The following is a 20,231-nucleotide window of genomic DNA, read 5'->3' on the forward strand; positions in this document are numbered from 1 at the left end:
GTTGTGGTGAGCGGGGGCTACTCTTCGTTGCGGTGCGCAGGCTTCTCATTGCAGTAGCTTCTCGTTGTGAAGCATGGGCTCTAGGCATGTGGGCTTCAGAAGTTGTGGCACGTGGGCTCCGTAGCTGTGGCTCACGGGCTCTAGAGCACAGGCTCAACAGTTGTGGTGCATGGGCTTAGTTGCTCCACAGCATTTTGGATCTTCCTGGACCAGGGCTCAAACCCGTGTCCCCTGCATTGGCAGGCAGATTCTCAACCACTGTGCCACCAGGGAAGTCCCAAGATGTTTTTTTCGTTTGTTTGTTTTTTTGCGGTACGCGGGCCTCTCACTATTGTGGCCTCTCCCGTTGCAGAGCACAGGCTCTGGACGCGCAGGCTCAGCGGCCATGGCTCACGGGCCCAGCCGCTCCGCGGCATGTGGGATCCTCCCAGACCGGGGCACAAACCCACGTCCCATGCATTGGCAGGTGGACTCTCAACCACTGCGCCACCAGGGAAGCCCCCAAGATGTGTTTTTAAAGAATTAGAAAAAAGTAACCATTAATTCAACATGGATTTATTAAAAATATCATGCCAGACTAACCCCATTCTCTTTTTGGACAGAATTACTAGACACAGTGTATGTGGTATTTTGACAAAACACTTTGTGAGAAATTTCATGATATAAAAATAAGAAAATATATTCGGAATTCCCTGGTGGTCCAGTGGTTAGGACTCAGCACTTTCACCACTGGGGCCTGGATTCGATTCCTGGTCAGGGAACTAGGATCCCATAGGCCGAGCAGTGTGGCCAAAAGAAAAAAAGAAAGAAAGAAAAGAAGATGTGGACCAAGTAGAAGCACAATTAAGGGCATTTCTAAATAAACCTAAGGTAGTGCTAACTAATTGATAAATATCAACATAAAAATGGCTTCTAAAAAAAATGGCTTCTAGTGGAGTGAACCAGCATTCTGACTTGACACTGTTCTGTAAAAGATTTTCATCAATAACTTGAAAGAAAATACAGTGAGCATATTTATCAAATGCGTGTTACTTATCTATTGCATCATAATAAATGTCCACAAATTCAGCGGCTTAAAACACACGTATTACCTCACAGCATCTGTGAGTTATGAGTTCAAGAATAGCTTAGTTGGGTCTTCTGCTTCAGTGTCTCTCACAAGGTTATGAGCAAGATGTTGACCAGGGCTGGGTCTCGTCTGAAGGCTCAAATGGAGAAGGATCTGCTTCCAAGTTCATACAGTTGTTGGTCTAATTCAGTTCCTTGAGGGTTGTGGGCCTGAGGGCCTCAGTTCCTAACTAACTCTTGGTGCAAGGCTACACTCAGTTCTTTGCCATGTAGACTTCTGCAAGATGCCCTCCTAGCGACATGGAAGTCTCAATCTTATGTAAGCAAATGACTGAAGTGACATCCCATCACCTTTCCTGTATTCTATGCATCACAGATCTTGTCAACACTCAAGGGGAGAGGATTACACAACAGTGTGAATACCAAGACGCAGGCATCATTGGGGGCTATCTTAGTGTCTGCCCACCACTGTGTGTTTATCCAACATGTCAAATACTTTTCCAATTCAGATAATTTGCAATAGCTTTTCCCTCTCTGGAATGCTCTTCCCCCAGATAATCACATGACTAGCTCCTTCTCATCCTTCAAGCATCAGGTCAAATGTCATCACCTCAGAGATGCAACATTTATTCAAATTCTAAAATATCTTGTTTGTTTGTGTGCCTATTTCTCCTTAGTAGACTGTAACTTCCTTGGGACCAGGCAACTTATCTGTCTCATTAACCTCAATATCTCTAGTGCCTAAAAGTGACTAAAATAGGCATTCAGTATTTATTGAATGACTGTACCAAAGTTGTGAGGAACAGATCTTATACTTTAGAATAATGAGTTTTATTTAATAATATAATAATATAAAAGTTAATAGAAATAAATGCAAGTATACTGCACTTGGGTCTAAAATATCAACTGGACAGAGATTAGGATGAAATGGTAACCCAATCCCATTTACCATCACATCAAAAAGAATAAAATACCTAGGAATAAACCTATCTAAGGAGGCAAATGACTTGTACTCTGAAAACTAAAAGACACTGATGAAAGAAATTGAAGATGACACAAACAGATGGAAAGTTGTACCATGTTCTTGGATTGGAGGAATCAATATTGTTAAAATAAGCATACTACCCAGGCAATCTACAGATTCAGTGCAATCCCTATCAAATTACCAATGGCATTTTTCACAGAACTAGAACAAAAATTTTTTAAATTTGTATGGAAATACAAAAGACCCCGAATAGCCAAAACAATCTTGAGAAAGAAAAACTAAGCTGGAGGAATCATGCTCCTTGACTTCAGACTATATTACAAAGCTACCGTCATCAACACAATATGGAACAAAAAAGACACACTGATCAATGGAACAGGACACAAAGATCAGAAATAAACACACACACTTATGGTCAATTAATCTATGACAAAGGAGGCAAGAATATACAATGGAGAAAAGACAGTTTCTTCAATAAGTGGTGTTGGGAAAACTGGACAGCTACATGTAAATCAATGAAATTAGAACATTCTCTAACACCATATACAAAATTAAATTCAAAGGGGATTAAAGACCTAAATGTAAGACTAGATACTACAAATGCTGGAGACAGTGTGGAGAAAAAGGAATCTTCCTACACTGTTGGTGGGAATGTAAATTGGTGCAGCCACTACGGGGAACAGTATGGAGGTTCCTTAAAAAACTAAAAATAGAGTTACCATATGATCTAGGAATTCCACTCCTGGGCACATATCCAGAGACAACTCTAATTCGAAAAAATACATGCACCACAATGTTCATAGCAGTGCTGTTTACAATAGTCAAGACATGGAAGCAACCTAAATGTTCATCAAGGGATGAATGGATAAAGAAGATGTGGTATATGTATACAGTGGAATATTACTCAGCCATAAAAAAGAATGAAATAATGCCATTTGCAGCAACACAGATGGACCTAGAGACTATCACACTAAGTGAAGTAAGTCAGACAGAGAAAGACAAATATATGATACTACTTACATATGAAATCTCAAAAAATGATACAGGGACTTCCCTGGCGGTCCAGTGGTTAAGACTCCATGCATCCACTGCAGGGGGCATGGGTTTAATCCCTGGTCGAGGACTAAGATCCCACATGACGTGACATGCAGCCAAAAAAAAAAAAAGACACAAATGAACTTATTTACAAAACAGAATTACAGACATAGAAAACAAATTTATGGTTACCAAAGTAGAGAGAGGGGAGAGGGATAAATTAGGAGTTTGGGGTTAACATATATACACTACTATATATAAAATAGGTAAACAACAAGGTCCTACTGTATAGCACAGGGGACTATATGTAATATCCTGTAATAATCTATAATGGGAAAGAATCTGAAAAAGAATCACTTTGCTGTACACCTGAAAATAACACAACATTGTAAATCAACTATACTTCAATAAGAAAAGAGCAAAATTTTTTTAGAAAAGAAAAAGCAACATTTTACTTTAAAAATCTAGTCATTCTATCCAATAAATATGTAATGTGAACCATATATGTAACTTAAGTTTCTAAAAAACTTTTAAAAAAGTAAAAAGAAACAGGTAAAATTAATTTTAATAATATATTTTATTAACCCAAATATTTAAAATTTTGTCATTTCAACATATAATCAATATAAAAATCACTGCAATATTTCACTTTCTTAATTTTGTACTTTGTAATTCAGGGTGTATTTTACACTTATGTCTCAATTCCGGTTAGCCACATTTCAAGAGCTCAGTAGCCACTTTTTAAAAAAATTAATTAATTAATTTATTTATTTATTTATGGCTGCATTGGGTCTTTGTTTCTGTGCACAGGCTTCCTCTAGTTGTGGCGAGCGGGGGCTACTCTTCGTTGCAGTGTGCAGGTTTCTCATTATGGTGGCTTCTTTTGTGGCAAAGCACAGGCTCTAGGCCCGTGGGCTTCAGTAGCTGTGGCACGTGGGCTCAGTAGTTGTGGCTCGCAGGCTCTAGAGAGCAGGCTCAGTAGTTGTGGCACACGGGCTTAGCTGCTCCGTGGCATTTAAGATCCTGGGAAGATCCTGGGATCTTCCTGGACCAGGGCTTGAAACCATGTCCACTACATTGGCAGGCAGGTTCTTAACCACTGCACCACCAGGGAAGTCCTACATATAATATTATAAGTGGCATTTTTATTTACAACTAGATTGTAGAGGCTCTTGAATTTGAATTTTATCCTGCAGAGGTGCCATTATAAACTTCTGAGCAAATAAATGATATGACATAATTACCATATAACTAGTCCTTGGTGAGTATGTAGTATATGCCAGGCCCTATTCTAAATGCTTCCTATACATTAATTTAATCCATTCACAAACCTATGAAGCAAGTATTATTATTATCCTTTTACATGATACTATCATGAGTAACATGTTGGCAGTGTGCAGAATAGATTAAAAAGGGAAGAGACTGACAAGAATTAGGTTATTTTTATTTACTTATTTACATCCCACTTTGACCTAGATAATATTTCAGGTGGCTTATGACAGTGCATAACATAAGACAAAATAACGAGTTGAACATGGGACAAAAGAAGAAAGAAAAACATCTCTGCTGAAATGATCTGATCCCTGGATGTTAAAATCTCTATGCATTTTTTATTTTATTTTATTTTTTTTCCCGGTACGCGGGCCTCTCACTGTTGTGGCCTCTCCTGTTGCGTAGCACAGGCTCCAGACACACAGGCCCAGCGGCCATGGCTCATGGGCCCAGCCGCTCCGCGGCACGTGGGATCTTCCTGGACCGGGGCACAAACCCGTGTCCCCTGCATCGGCAGGCGGACTCTCAACCACTGCACCACCAAGGAAGCCCTATGCATTTTTTTAATGTTACTTTATTGAAAAAACAATATTAAAATAAGAGAAATCTAAAGTAAAACATTTGCTGCAATCTCATCTAGTCAAAATGAGTTTTACTTTTGTTACTTTAAGTCTTTGTCCTTATGCATATTCAATTTTTACATGTTTGTAGTAATTCTATAGCTAATATTTTATATTCTACATTTTTGTTCAACATTATTTCATAATAACCTTTTTTCCTTTTGTTAGAGTCCTATTTTCTTTCTCTCCACTCCCCTGAACTGAACTGTAATCAATGCAAAAAGCCTGGTATATTTCTCTACATCATTCTCTATTCTCATTAAAACATATCCAAATATATATATATATATATATATATATATATATATACTTCTATACACACACACACATATATACAGAGGTTGTTGTTACAGTGGTATGGTAGGTTTTTTAAAATGGGATCATATATTTCTTTATACATTGCTGTTCTCACCTGTTACTTCATGGATATCTCTCCACTTTAATATAAATAGTTCTAATCAATTTTGATAGCTGTATAGTATTCCACATAAGATAATTTATCCAACAATTCCTCTCGTGATGGACATGTAGGCTGTTTTCAGGTTTTGTTTTTCTTAATTTCATTTATTTATTTTTCGTTCTGCAAACAATTTTGTGGTAAACAACCCTTCATCTCCGCATATATAATCTCCTTCTTTGCTGATGTTTTTATTACTAAAAGATTCCAGAATGCAATTCTTTTTGTTCCTCAAATATTTCAAGCTCTCTTTCATTCTATATTATTTTATTGGTCACGCCATGCAGCTTGGGAGATCTTAGTTCCCCTGCTACAGATCGAATCCGGGCCCCCAGCAGTGGAACCACAGAGTCCTAACCACTGGACCGCCAGGGAACACCCTCTTTCTCATTCTAGAACCTTTGCACATACTAGTTTTTTTTCCTAAAATGCTTCCTAACACATAGTAATCTGTAATTTAAATTTATATAATTATTTAATGTTTGTTTCATCAATCAAGGGTAAGTTCCTTGAGAGCTGAATCCCATTCATGCTTTAGGTCTTATATCAGCTCAAATATAATTGTTGTAGAGGTCTTCCATGCACCTCAATGCAAATTAATCCCCCCCATCATATTCTTTCATAAGCCCTCAACTTTTCTTTCTTAGAAATCATCACAATTTGTAATTATATATTTATTTGTATACTTATTTAATGTTGGTCTCTCCTTTAGGACTGCAGGGAGCACATCTATTTTGTTCACCAGTGTAACCCTTGCCTCCAGAAGAGTGTGTGGTGTGTAAAAGATGTTCAGTAAATAGTTATTAAATATTGAAAGCTTCTTGGGACTTCCCTGGTGGTCCAGTGGTTAAGAATCTGCCTTCCAATGCAGGGGACACAAGTTCGATCCATGCTTGGGGAACTAAGATCCCACATGTCATGAAGCAACTAAGCCCGCTCACCACAACTACTGAGCCCGCGTGCTCTATAGCCCACACGCCACAACCAGAGAGCCTGAGCGCTCTGAAGCCCACACGCCAGAACTAAAGAGAGGCCCACAGGCGGCGATGAAGAGCCCGCATGCTGCAACGAAAGATCCCACGTGCCGCAACTAAGACCCAATGCAGCCAAATAAATATTTTTTAAAAATTGGTATGATGTGAATAATCCTGCTATTAAAAAAATATATTGAAAGCTTCTTAAAGGAGGATGGGGCTTGGAGAAAATCATACTGTGGAGTAAATTTTCCTTCTATAACAATTTTTTAATGTGAAATCTGCTTTAAGTGTTCATTAAGACATCTATGTCAAAAAAACAAGTGTTAAGATCACCAAAACCTTGCAGGGGAAAAGCAACTAGCTCTAAGGGATGGGATAGCTCCAAAGTACAATATGTGATCTAAGAAGGGAATGCAGAAAGGACCAATGGAATTTTGAGAGACAGCTATGGAATAGTTCCTCTTTCATTGACTTGATTCATTTATTCACTGCACAAGAATATACTGAGCATCTACCATGTGCCAGACACTGTTCTAGGTGCTGGGGATATAACAGTGAACCAAAAAGACAAAACAAAAACAAAAACAAACCCATTCCTCACGGGAAACAGATACTTAGAAAAATAAGCAGGGACTTCCTTAAGTGGTCCAGTGGTTAAGAATCCACCTTCCAATGCAGGGGACGCAGGTTCAATCCCTAGACATCTATGTCAAAAAAACAAGTGTTAAGATCACCAAAACCTTGCAGGGGAAAAGCAACTAGCTCTAAGGGATGGGATAGCTCCAAAGTACAATATGTGATCTAAGAAGGGAATGCAGAAAGGACCAATGGAATTTTGAGAGACAGCTATGGAATAGTTCCTCTTTCATTGACTTGATTCATTTATTCACTGCACAAGAATATACTGAGCATCTACCATGTGCCAGACACTGTTCTAGGTGCTGGGGATATAACAGTGAACCAAAAAGACAAAACAAAAACAAAAACAAACCCATTCCTCACGGGAAACAGATACTTAGAAAAATAAGCAGGGACTTCCTTAAGTGGTCCAGTGGTTAAGAATCCACCTTCCAATGCAGGGGACGCAGGTTCAATCCCTGGTCGGGGAACTAAGATCCCACATGCCATGGGGCAACTAAGCCCATGCGCTCTGGAGCCCGTGCACCACAACTACTGAGCCCGCATGCCCTGAAGCCCACAGGCCACAACTAAAGAGAATCCCGCACGCTGCAACGAAGAGCCCGCGTGCCGCCACGAAAGATCCCGTGTGCCACAACTAAGACCCAATGCAGCCAAATTAATTAATTAGTTAATTAATTTTTAAAAAGAAAATAAGCAAATTATACAGTATGTTAAGTTGAAGAGTGCTATGGAGAAAAAAATAACAGAGAGAAGGGAGATGGAAAGCAGGGAGGTATCAGGGAGGAGAGATTTTCTTTTAAGTATGGTCAGGGTAGATCTTAGGAAGCTGACATTGGAGCAAAGACTTGAAGGAAGTGAAGGAGCCGGCCATATGAATATCTTGAAGAAAAGTGTTCTAGAGGGAGAAAGCCAGCACAAAGGCTCTGAGGCAGGAACATGCCTTGTGTATATGAGAAATAAAAGATGTCAGTGCGACTGGGGGCTCACCAGCTTGATGATGTTAGAAAAAAAGATGGGGAATTTATGTATTAGTTGTTTTAGCAGACCATGCCATTTTCCTTCTTCCTTACTCCAGCTGCTACATTGAGTCATATGCACACTCAAGTAACATGCCTTGCCACCTCCTCCTTCCTACCTCACCCAGAGTGAGCCTTTTGATTTTCCACAACAGAGTCAACTGTGGGATTTTATGACTTCCTAAATATGGAGAGTTATACTTGGCTTATTTGTGTAGATTGTTGTTGTCAAGGTCCTGAAGCCAAGAATCTAATTATACCATGAGGTAACTGACTGGGACCAGGGCACTATTAAAAGGCAGCATTAAGACAATTACTGCACTTCTGCAACTCATAACAAAAGTACCAATATTTCCCTTCCCTCTCCAACCAATCCACTTCTTGCACTTTTCTCAAAACCTACTTGTAAACTAATCATGACTAAAAAGTCACTCCAGATCAATCATAGTAACTACCGTAGATGTGCTCAAAGCATTTATACACTCAGAAGTGGATAATAGCTCCTTATTGACTACAGGAAAAAATAGCAATTTCCTAATTTGATTTTCAAGATTCTCCCCTACCTGGGCTTAAAACTGTCTTACTATCTACCGTTTTGAGAACTCCCTCAAGCAAACCGGTCATTCCCCAAAACATCATGCTCATTTCCATTTCTGCTCTTTTTTCACTTGTTCTTCACCTAAAACGTTCTCCGTTTCCACCTCCTACATGAAGCTTTCTTTAACCACCTTAGCTCACAGTAATCATCCCTTCTTCTAACTTCTATTCACTTGTCTATGTGGTGCATTTTCTTTAATAATTTATTAGGGCAAACTCAAAATAAATTTTTCTGAACCTTCCCAACACACACACACACACACCACACTGGACTCTCTCAAAATTTCTATCTAAACTGGCTGCCCAAGATTGGCTATTATCTTTGATGACTACTTTATACATACATACATACACACACATTTATTGGACACATGCAATAGTTAACTTGGTGCTAAGCCCCTTATGGTGCATTATATAATTTATTCTCTTACCAGCACATCCATTTGTTCATCAAGTCTTGTGAATTCTACCCTATAAAAGTTTCTCAATTCCAACCTCACCTTTTCATCTTTCTATTAGGTCCTATTACAGGACCTTAATCTCTCCCACCTAGACTATTGCAGTGAACCTCCCTGACCTCAGCTTTCTCCATTCCAATGCATCCCCTTTATTCCTGAGAGACAGCAAATCTAACGTCACTCTCCTAGCTACAGCCTCTGGTGGCTCCAAACCCTTTAGCTTGATAAGACCCTTTACAACGTGCCCATTTACCTTCACAGATTCATCACGCTTTCCCCCTTGCTAGAAATATCCTTTGGTGTTTACCCTGTAAACACCTCCTCTTCTTTCAAGATCCAGTTCAAAAGTCATCTCCCGTCTATAACTTTCCCTGACATTCCTGAGCAGGGTTGACTGAATCTCCATTTGTGCTTTCACGAGACTGTAATATAGTCTTATTTTCTACCGATTACATTGTAATGGTTATATTACTATTCCCACGTCTCCTTCCACCACTGAGTTTGTTCAGTACACTGCTCTTTCCTCTCGATTCTGTATTCCCGCAGGCAAAAACCAGGATCTGGTGTAAACTATCCTAAACAAACACCTGTTGAAGAGAATTACTAGGATTTAAAATATATATATCTTCAGAGAGCCTAGGACACAGCTCGACGGGTACTAAGCTTTCAGGGCAGCCTATTTTTATAGAAGCCTGGAGCCTCCCTGGTGAGGCGCTCACCACAGAGTAGGTCTCATATCGGACTGGGAAGCGGCAGGAGTGGCCCTGACTGCCATACTGACGAATAGCTGAGTCTCACTGCCCAACTCGGGTCGTGGCTAAGGGAGGGAGAGGAGTATGACTGACTGAGGGGTAGTAGCACAGTCAAACTGACTGACAGACTAACCGAAGGTAGCAACAGGTCCCAACCGACTGCCTGACGGACCAAAGGCAGGCAGAAATGACGGCTGGCCTCGTCATCTTTGAAAAAGAGGAGAGTCATCAAAGCGCCGCAAGGACGCCGAACACGCGCTTCGCGCCGCGGCTCACGTGGAAGAGGACGGGAAAAGAGCAGGCTGGTAGCAAGCCTCGCTGACTGCGCGTGCGCGTGCGCGTGCGCGTGCGCGGCAGTCTCTCTGTCCTCCTTTTCCTCCTCTCCTCCCCCAGCCGCCCCGGAACTGCAGTCCATCCCCCACACGGCCACGCGGCCAGGCCCGCTCACCCTAGGCCCGCTGGGGCTTCGCCGAGTGCGCACGCGCGGCAGTTCCATTTCCCCGCCCCTCACGTGGCTCCTCCCTCTCACCCCAGGCCGGCCGGCCTGAGCCGGCCTGGCTGTACACGTGCGCGCACCCGTGCCCGCCTTCCTAGCCACGTGACTCCCGGCTCGGCGCTTGCTTCACTACAGCCTTCCTAGCTCTTACTGCCAGAATCCGGCGTTATGGCTGCCGCTGTTCCCCGGGCCGCTTCTCTCTCCCAATTGTTTCCCCTTCTCCTGTTCCTCCTGCTCCTCTCTACTCCGCAAGGCGGCAGCGGCCTGCACACCAAGGGCGCCCTTCCCCTGGATACAATCACTTTCTACAAGGTAACGGGCGGGGGACATCGCGCGCAGGTGCAGCCAGACTGCCCAGGGGAGCGCGCACCCGTGGGGGACACAGGGGACAGAGAGCTGGCAGGAGGTGGTCTGTAGCGACAATCCCGTTACTTCCCACCGTCCTGTAGAACTGGTGGAATCTGGGCCGAGGCCGTATCATGACCATGGAGCGTACGTGTTCCAGGGTCCCCGCGCACCTTTGCAGTATTTGCACTTGATTCCTCTTTTGCAAGAGAACTGCAGAGGTGCAGCCGAGGCAGCTGGGTGCCTCTTCCCGTCGCATATGGGAAGAGGGCGGTGCCGGGCGAGATCCAGTCCTCAAATCCCAAGTAGGAGACTCGGAGGGCGGTACTAGGCGGAAGCCACCCTTCTGTGGTGGGGCAAGGTTGGAAACGCGGCTCGATAGCCTGCGTTTCAGCGCCCCTCTCCCTTTGGCTTGGATTGCAGCAACTGTCCAGATATTCTGCGTCTCCTTAAAAAGTGCTAGAGTTATGAATAAACTTCGGTTCAACCTCCCTACAGTGAGTGTCTTGGGCCTGGTGACAAAATCGGGTCGAGACATGGAAGGAAGGATTCGCCTCTACCCCCGCCTTCATATTTACAGAATTGGGGTCTTGGCCTCGGTAAATGGACGTTGGAAATATTGAAGGCTGAATGCAGTCCCAATCCCTTAATTTTACACCCACTGGCACCTTTTTAACTTCGCCTATGAGATGGGCAAGCTAAGTGTTGAGATTTATTAATTTATTTTCTTAATTTGTACCCATTGCTGGGAAGTGAAACCAAGAAGTGGAGCTCTAAATCTCTAAATCTATATCAACTGGTTTAAATCTTCGTATTTTCAAAAGGGTTCCTTGTGGAGTTGGCAGCGGTGGCTCACTGAATGCAAAGTTTCAAGAATTTAAAAGTGTAGGTATGACTGGCTGGTTGTCAGGCACACACCCCACAGCACCCTTTGCTTTGGGGGGCTTTGGGGGGCTTTCCTGGCAAAGTGACACCCCTACCACCCAAACATGGATATGGGGTAACATCACAGAGCAAATGTGACTTAGAGGGAAACTGCATGGTAACAGTAGTAGTATTTCCTAATCAATTGGTGTGCCTCCATCTTTATAGCTACCACCCTAGTCTAGGCTATGGTTATGTAGCCTCCTCACTAGCCTCCCTGTTTTCACTCTGGAGCCTCTCAGTCCAGTAGCCTAAGTCCTACATGATCTGACCCTTGCTTCCCTCTCCTCTCATCTCCTAACCATTCTCTTTGTGCCCTCTGCTCCAACCACACATGCCGTGCCCTCTGTCCTTTGGCTGTTTCTAGCTCATTACTGCCTTAGGCCCTTTGTACTGGCAGTTCTTTGTGACTGGAACATTCTTTGCCCAATCTTTGAAAGGCTGGTTGCTCCTCGTCGTTCAGGCTTGGGTTAAATGTTACCTTCTCAGATTTCCCCCACCCCCAGTCTAAAGTGCCAGTCACATTACCCTGTTTGATTTCTCTGTAGAGCACTCATCACTGATTTTATTTTCTTGTCTAGTGTATTGTGTCCCACACTAGGATATTATATGCTTGTGAAGAACCACCTTGTGTGTCTTGTTCACTGATCATCTGCACAACCTAGCAGTTTACCTGTTACATAGAAGATGCTCAATAATAATTTGTCGAATGAATGAACAAATGTTTTCTCCAGTCCCTTTCTAAATCTCACTCTCTTCCTTCACTATTGAACAAAAGCGGAGCTTCCTAGGGTTACCATATACAGGAGACTTGTTCCGTGCTTTGCCTTTCAGTGATTTCCAGTGTCTTTTTTTGTTTCTTGCCCTTTACCATCACTAAAAATGAGAAACCCTGTCTGTTTTCTTTACTGCTGTGATCACTTAGAACAGTGCCTGGCACATGTTAGGTCCTCACTACCTTTTTTTTTTTTTTTTTTTTGTGGTATGCGGGCTTTCCTCTGTTGTGGCCTCTCCCGTTGCGGTGCACAGGCTCCGGACGCGCAGGCTCAGCGGCCATGGCCCACGGGCCCAGCCGCTCCGCGGCATGTGGGATCTTCCCATACCGGGGCGCGAACCCGGTTCCCCTGCATCGGCAGGCGGACGCGCAACCACTGCGCCACCAGGGAAGCCCCCTCACTACCTTTTTATTGAATGAATGAATGAATAATGAATTCATCTATACATTGAAGAAGCAAGTCAACTAAATTGTAGGTTATGGGGGAGCTGATTCCTCAAGGATGAAGAAAGGAGAGACTTCTATTTCTTTCCTTTTTTTCTGGCCGCGCTGTGCCACATGTGGGATCTTAGTTCCCTGACCAGGGATCGAACCCGTGCCTGCTACATTGGAAGCACGGAGTCTTAACCACTGGATCATCAGGAAAGTCCCGAGAGAGATTTCTAAAGCAGTTAAGAGGTACAGGTTGAGTAAAAGAACAAGAAAAAATTAGCTGTGCCAATGTTTGCCATTCAAAACCATTCTGCTGATGGCTAAGAATGGTAAAAATAAAAGATTAAGGCCTCTCAATTCTATTTCAATGTTACACCACTGTATGATTATTAATATTATTCCATAATATAAATGTAGGCCCTTTGAAGTTAGGTTTTCATGTGTTCTTTTATAAAATTTTCTCCCTGGACATGTAGCATCTGCTATCAAAGCCTGCCCTGGTTTTGTTCATTTATCAGATATTTTCGGAGCATCTGCCACATGCCAGGGCACTGTTGGGCACTAGGGATAATACAGCAGAGAACAGGTCAGAGACGGTCCTTATTCTCATAAATTATATTTTAGTGTAGAGGACCGACAACAAGCAAATAAGGATTTCAGAGAGTGATTAATGCAGTGAAGAAAGTAGCGGGCAGTAGCCTGCTAGAGTATGATGGAAATGAAGCAGAATTAGATGGTATGAGTGGGGGAGGCCTCTCCGTTAGGAGAGGACATTTGAACTGAGCTTTGACAACCATGGAAAGAACCACGGAAAGGGCACTCTAGCCAGCAGAGACAGCAAATGAAAAGGCCCTGAGTGGGAATGTTTGCTGTGTTGAACTGAAATAAGGCCAAATGGGCCAGAGGGATGTGATCTGATTTATATTTTTAAGTCTTCCTTGCTCTTAGACTCCAGAACTCAGACTTTTTGGGGTCAGTGACCACTTAAAAGATTACCTGTTCTGGTCCCTCCTCCCTCTTCCCTTGTGTCCTCTGGCGCTGTTAAATATTTTTTAAAACCTAAAACGAAATGGACAGCAACCCACAGTAAGAAACAAGGACTAACAAAAACTGGACTGATGTCAGCTTGACTTAATTATGGCAGGGATTGCCTGTGATGAAAAATTAACCCGTAGTGATGACTTTGATTAGAAAAATTAAAAGTTGTAGGAGGAGGGGAGGCAGTACTGCCAACCAGAGGCAGCTTATTAGATAAAATCTATGCATTGGGTGAAACCATCAAAATGAAGTTTTGGAATTCCTCAATAAGTTAAATATAGAATTGCTGTATGACCAGTGCAGTTCCGCTCCTAGGTATATTCCCAAAAGAGATGAAAACAGGTATTCAAACAAAAACTTGTACACAAATGTTTGCAACAGCACTATTCACAAATAACCAAAAGGTGGAAACAACCTAAATGTCCATCTGCTGATGAATGGGTAAACAAAATATGATATATCCATACAATGGAATATTTATTTGGCCATAAAAAGGAATGGAATACTGATGCATGCTACAGCATGAATGAATCTTGAAAACATTATGCTAAGTGAAAGAAGCTAGACACAAAAGGTCATTTATTGTATGAGTCCATCAGAGTAGACAAATCCATACAGACAGAAAGCAGATTAGTGGTTGCCGGGGGCTGGGGGAAGGAGGATTGGGGAATGACTGCTTAATGGATCCGTGGTTCCTTTTTGGGTGATGAAAATGTTCTGGAACTAGATATTAGTGATGGTTGTGCAACACAGTTAATGTAATAAATCTCTGTGATGTAAATTTTACCATAATTGAAATAGAAGTCTGGACCCTGACAGTTTAGGTCTTAGAGCTCTAACTTCAAGGAAACTGTAGTTTAGGGAGGGGACATTGTCCCAAGCCTGGCCTCTCAGCAACTTCCTATGAGCCCTGAAATTGCAGAGTGCAAACTCTGGACTCCCTAGCCAGAGCATCCTCCGTGGTGCCAACTCCTTTATAGACGGTTGGTTGGTTTGGGTCAGATTTCTGGTTCATTGCCAGAGAAAGGCCCCTGGGATGATGGGCACGACAGGGGCCAATGTGGCATGTGCTAAGGATGCGTTTCCTTAGCCTTACCAAAAGGGCCACTGGAGGAGAAGGCCTTAGTACATCTGTAGCATTGTTTGTTCCAGACAGTTTGATTAGTGTGAGCAACTACTTAATGGGGTACTCAATAGTAGACACCGTCAAATTGTTAAGTGAATCAGTGGGTGAATGAATGAATGAAGGTTAGTATATGCGAGCTTGTCTCCCTTGTGGGCTTGTTTTCCACTCTGTTTCTTAAACAGGGGTTCCTTGGGAAAGGGAATTAGCCCCAAAGGTCCTTGGGAACCCCCACTTGCTCAGCTCTGAATGCCCTCAGGTCATTCCCAAATGCAAGTTCGTCTTGGTGAAGTTTGACACCCAGTACCCCTACGGTGAGAAGCAGGATGAGTTCAAGCGTCTGGCTGAAAACTCGGCTTCCAGCGATGATCTTTTGGTGGCAGAGGTGGGGATCTCAGGTATGGACAAGTCTGGGATGACTGAGGAGGGCAAAGGGGGAGGAAACTAGGAATTATTTCCCTACTTGTAGGGGGAACACCCAGTACCTTTCTGTCTGAGCCACACACAAAGAGTATAAATGGGGTCATGTCCTCTCAAGGAGTCTGGTACCCATGGCAAGCTTAGGTTGAGCAGATTCTGTGACCACAGAACCTCAGCTCAGCCTTGCAGGTACCTGAGGGGAGGGAATTCACCATCCTTCACCCTTCACCCACACTGACATCAAACTTACTGTGAGAGCTTGGAGCTCTCCTTGCAGGGGACTGTAGTCAGAGGGGGTGCCTTGCCTCCCGGGGGACAGCGTAGTCAGTTTTTCCATCTTCATTTCAGCTCTTTTGTACCAAAACTATTGGGTTTGGGCTTTTGCTCAGATCCACCAGAGCTGCCACTAAACCAAGGGTAGCTCTCAATCATAGGGACAACTGTAATACATAGTTGCCAACATTTCGTGGTTTTTCAGTCCATAAAGATGTACACAGACATTGCATTTTTAATCTTCACTTGAACCTCGCCTGAGAAGCGAGATGCATTATCTCCTTTTTATACTTGAGGAAAACTGAAGCTCAAGGAGCTTAAATGATTTGTCTCAGGCTGGGGTAGCAAGGGGCTCATTCAGAACTCCTCCTAAGTGTGTATTCTTAGGAGGAATGCTGCTTCCTCCCAGCTGAGATGCCACAGTTCCCTAGTGAGCTCTTGAGTCTGGTCTTGGATAGAGGTAGCTGTCACACTTCTTCAGGGCAGTCGATCAAGTCCAACTCAACTGTGTGTCCACTCCTTTGGGGCTTTAATAATATTAACAATAGCTGACATTTCTGAAATGTTTATTATGTGCCAGGCCACTGTGCTAAGTGTTTTACATGTATGTCATCCTGTGGCAACTCTGTGAAGAAAGTTTTATGACTCCCCAAATGAAGAAACAGATGCTTAGAGTAACTTGCTCAAGATTATAAAGTGCCAGAACTAGGATTGGAACCCCACACTTTTTATACTACTACCCAGTAATAGGTGGTCTTGGCCAGGTGTAAGAAACCAGTTGTAGCCCTTGGGGCTGCTGCTGCCTTTTGGGAAAGACATAGCAAATACTAACAGCTACCACATATTAAACACTTAACTCTGCCAGGTTAAGTGCACATATCCCCTCATTGGGTCCTCCCAACAGAACTCAGTAGGGACCGAGTTCGTTACCTACCACACATTCACTAACCTCCAGCCATACTACACTTTGTAATCCTTAAATATACCCAGCTCATTCCTGCCTCAGAGCTTTTGCACTTGCAGTCCTTTCTGCCTGAGACACTTCCCACAAATTGATGTGTCTGCTATTGATATGTCTGATATGTCTCCTGCATATTCAGGTCCCTCAGCTCATGTCATCTTCACAGGGAGGCCTTCCATGACCGCCCAAAGTGGGCCTTCTCACCCAATCACTGTGTCATATCACCATTTTATTTTCGTCATAGCACTAATCACTTTGGTTCATTGGTTTATTATCTCTCTTCTCACTCTTTGAAGAGTATGAGCTCCTTGAGGTCAGAGAGCTTGATACTTTTAGTCACTCTAAATCACAACTAAGTCCCCAGCACTTAGAACAGTCCCTGGCACATAGTGGGCATATAATAAATATGCAGAATTACCCTTTTTCAGATGAGGAAAATGAAGGTCAGAGAGATTAAAGGATTTGACTAATGCCACATGGCTAGGAAGTAGCAGAGGAGGAATTCAAACAGCCGAGATTCTTCTTCCCCTCAGCTCAGATAGGCCTCACAGCAACCTCCTGCCATACCTTCCTCATGTCTTATTCCTCCTCTCTGGTTTCTATTCACAGATTATGGTGACAAGCTGAATATGGAGCTGAGTGAGAAATACAAGTTGGACAAGGAGAACTACCCAGTCTTCTACCTCTTCCGGGATGGGGACTTTGAGAACCCAGTCCTATATAGTGGGGCAGTTAAGGTTGGAGCCATCCAGCGCTGGCTAAAGGGACATGGGGTTTACCTAGGTATGCCTGGTTGCCTGCCTGCGTATGACACCCTTGCTGGAGAGTTCATCAGGGCCTCTGGTATGGAGGCCCGCCAGGCCCTCTTGAAGCAGGGGCAGGACAACCTTGCAAGTGTGAAGGAGGCTGAGAAGAAGTGGGCCGAGCAATACCTTAAGATCATGGGAAAAATCTTAGACCAAGGTGAGGACTTCCCAGCCTCAGAGATGACCCGGATCACCAAGCTGATTGAGAAGAACAAGATGAGCGATGGGAAGAAGGAAGAGCTCCAGAAGAGCCTAAACATTTTGACTGCCTTCCAGAAGAAGGGGGCTGAGAAGCAGGAGCTGTGAAAGGCACTCCAGGGTTTTCAAGGGTTTGGTTGGGTGGGGAGGGGTAAGCTACCTGCTGGCTGTGAGACCCTCCTGGGATATAAGGGAGCCGTAGGAAAAGTGGCACTAAACCAGAAATCTGAGTATTCCCAGATATTGATGCTGGTGTAACTATGCTTGGAACATCTCTGTAACCAGTCCGGTATAGCTGGAACATTTACTCAGATGGCTTGTGAAATTCCCCCTCAGAAGGAATTGGTGCTATAAAGAAGAGTGTACTGCCCAGGTTTTTGACAGATATAATTGATTCAATTAAAGTTTCTGTGTTTTGGTTAAATGGACCTGAAGCCATTCAGTTTTCTTTTACAAATTATACTTTGGCCTATGACCTGCTTTCTCCTTTGAATTTATTTTTTAATCTAAGGTGGTGTGGACTCTGCTCTACCAGGGTAACAGACTACCCTGGTAACACTGTGGAAACTAGTCCCAGCTCAAGGCCTACCTTTATTACTTTCCACAGGTGTTCAGATTCAAGTGGACTGATTGCAAGTGGTAAAAGGCACTGTCCATTTTCTGGTCCTTAAAATTGAATGGCTGGGCTTCCCTGGTGGCACAGTGGTTGCGAGTCCGCTTGCCGATGCAGGGGATACAGGTTCGTGCCCCGGTCCGGGGGGATCCCACATGCCGCGGAGCGGCTAGGGGCTAGGCTCATGAGCCATGGCCGCTAGGCCTGTGCTTCCGGAGCCTGTGCTCCGCAATGGGAGAGGCCACGACAGTGAGACACCCACGTACCACACACACACACACACACACACACACACACACACACACACACACACAAAATTGAATGGCAGTATAGTTCTTTTTCATACTCCATGAGATACATTCAGCAAATTCTTAGTTTTACTAATATAACCTGGTAGGTTTTTTTAAGAGTTGGATTTAGGCAGCTAAATGATACAATTCAGTCCAATTTGAAAGTTTTTTTAGAAAGGGATAGTTTTCCATCTGAGTCACTTTGTCACTGTTAGTTACTCAATAAGTACCAACTTTTAAAAAGCAGAGTGGGGGAGCACTGTACTGACTTTCAGATCTCAGGAGTGATGAGCAATAATCTGCAATAGTAAGCTTCATGTTAACATCCAAACTTTCATATTAAACTATTTGGAAATATCAAACTGCAGCTCCTGAAATATATCTAATTGCACCCACATAAAGAAATTTATGAGTTGAGCAGAGTTGGCAAATAAAACCTCAGATTGTCTATGTTCCTTCATTTCAGCCAGATTGGGTATTTAAGATCACTGGAAACAAAAAATGCAGGAAAACCCATGTGTTTAATTGGATGGAACAAAAAAAAATTGTGCAGCTTAAGCTAACAGTTCAAATCAACTAGATAAAAGATGTTCAAACCTAAACACCTGACATAGCACAAATACTCTTTAACATTTGACAAAAGAATATATATTAGGCCCAACAATTTCAATATGTCCCCTACTCATTAATTCTAATTGAAAAACTTGTAAGATCTTTTTGCATGCTTCTCACTGGTAAACTTGCTTGAGCTGTTCTAATTTTTTCTCATCTACCTAAAACAGGGTCACTTCCAAAGAATTAAGTATTCATTGTCTTATGGAAATCAGAATAAGACAAATGACAGGTAGGGAAAGAACTCTAAAACTAAATGCATTCAGTCCCTGAATGTGGTCTCATCTCAATTGTAAGAGAAAGAAAAGGGGCAACACGTCTATGGGTACTTCATTGGATGGGTCCATGCTGGGTATCATTATTTTATAAGCCTAGGGTCTTGAGTTGAAGAAACACAGGCTATTGGACAGGACTAGATTATCATACATCAGAGGCTCTTTGTGTGAAGTATTTTTCATTAAAGATAGGCCCTCCCTGTTTCTAGTTTAGAATCTGTAGTGATTTGCATATGCCACATAAAAATCTTCCCTAACATCAAATGGATTCCTTCCTTCTACTGCTTAGCATATAATCACTAATATTGTGGCTCAGATGCTACTAACCAGACTGTTTAAGGGAATTTCCAGATAAACTGAAGCACGTGAGCCCCTGGATCCAACATGAAGAATCCTGTGCTAAGGAACCTGCAAGTTTTCTCAAATAGTTCCAAGGATAATTTTAATTTACTAATAATTCTTGGTAATTGGTGCCACACACACTATATATATATATATATATATATAATAGTACAATACCTGGGACCCACTTTTACTAAGATATATGGAAGCTGAGGTTGCAAAAAAGCTCTGTTCCTCAAGCATAAACTGCTATAGGTACCCCACAAATAATTTTTATAAGCATTTGGCTCATGGTTGCTTAGCCTCCACTTGTTACTATGAAATAACATGTCTGCATTGAAGCAGTGACAGCATCTCAAAAACGGAACATGGGGCTTCCCTGGTGGCGCAGTGGTTGGGGGTCCGCCTGCCAATGCAGGGGACGCGGGT

The 20,231-nt window shown here is 42.9% G+C and overlaps 2 protein-coding genes across 3 annotated transcripts in view; one reads left to right on the plus strand and one right to left on the minus strand.

Moving 5' to 3' along the window:
• TMEM116 (transmembrane protein 116) overlaps window positions 1–10,131 on the minus strand; it is a 165,172-nt gene extending 155,041 nt beyond the window's left edge. Inside the window, exons 1-2 of one of the 2 annotated variants that reach the window (XM_055080419.1) lie at window positions 10,013–10,131; window positions 3,074–3,176 (exon numbers count right to left, since the gene is read on the minus strand). In XM_055080419.1, coding sequence (XP_054936394.1) covers window positions 3,074–3,176; window positions 10,013–10,086 — 177 coding nt within the window. In that variant the 5' untranslated portion in view covers window positions 10,087–10,131. The remainder of the gene's footprint in view (window positions 1–3,073; window positions 3,177–10,012) is intronic. The other variant, XM_024120573.2, reaches the window with a different exon arrangement.
• A 239-nt stretch (window positions 10,132–10,370) lies between these two features.
• ERP29 (endoplasmic reticulum protein 29) lies at window positions 10,371–18,098 on the plus strand. Its single transcript, XM_007114341.2, has 3 exons — window positions 10,371–10,687; window positions 15,272–15,410; window positions 17,276–18,098. Exons 1-3 carry the CDS (start codon window positions 10,544–10,546, stop codon window positions 17,776–17,778), a joined length of 786 nt encoding a protein of 261 aa, XP_007114403.1. The 5' UTR covers window positions 10,371–10,543; the 3' UTR covers window positions 17,779–18,098.
• The last annotated feature ends 2,133 nt before the right edge of the window (window positions 18,099–20,231 follow it).

This window comes from Physeter macrocephalus, chromosome 19 (assembly GCF_002837175.3).
Source record: "Physeter macrocephalus isolate SW-GA chromosome 19, ASM283717v5, whole genome shotgun sequence".
Lineage (NCBI taxonomy): Eukaryota > Metazoa > Chordata > Mammalia > Artiodactyla > Physeteridae > Physeter > Physeter macrocephalus.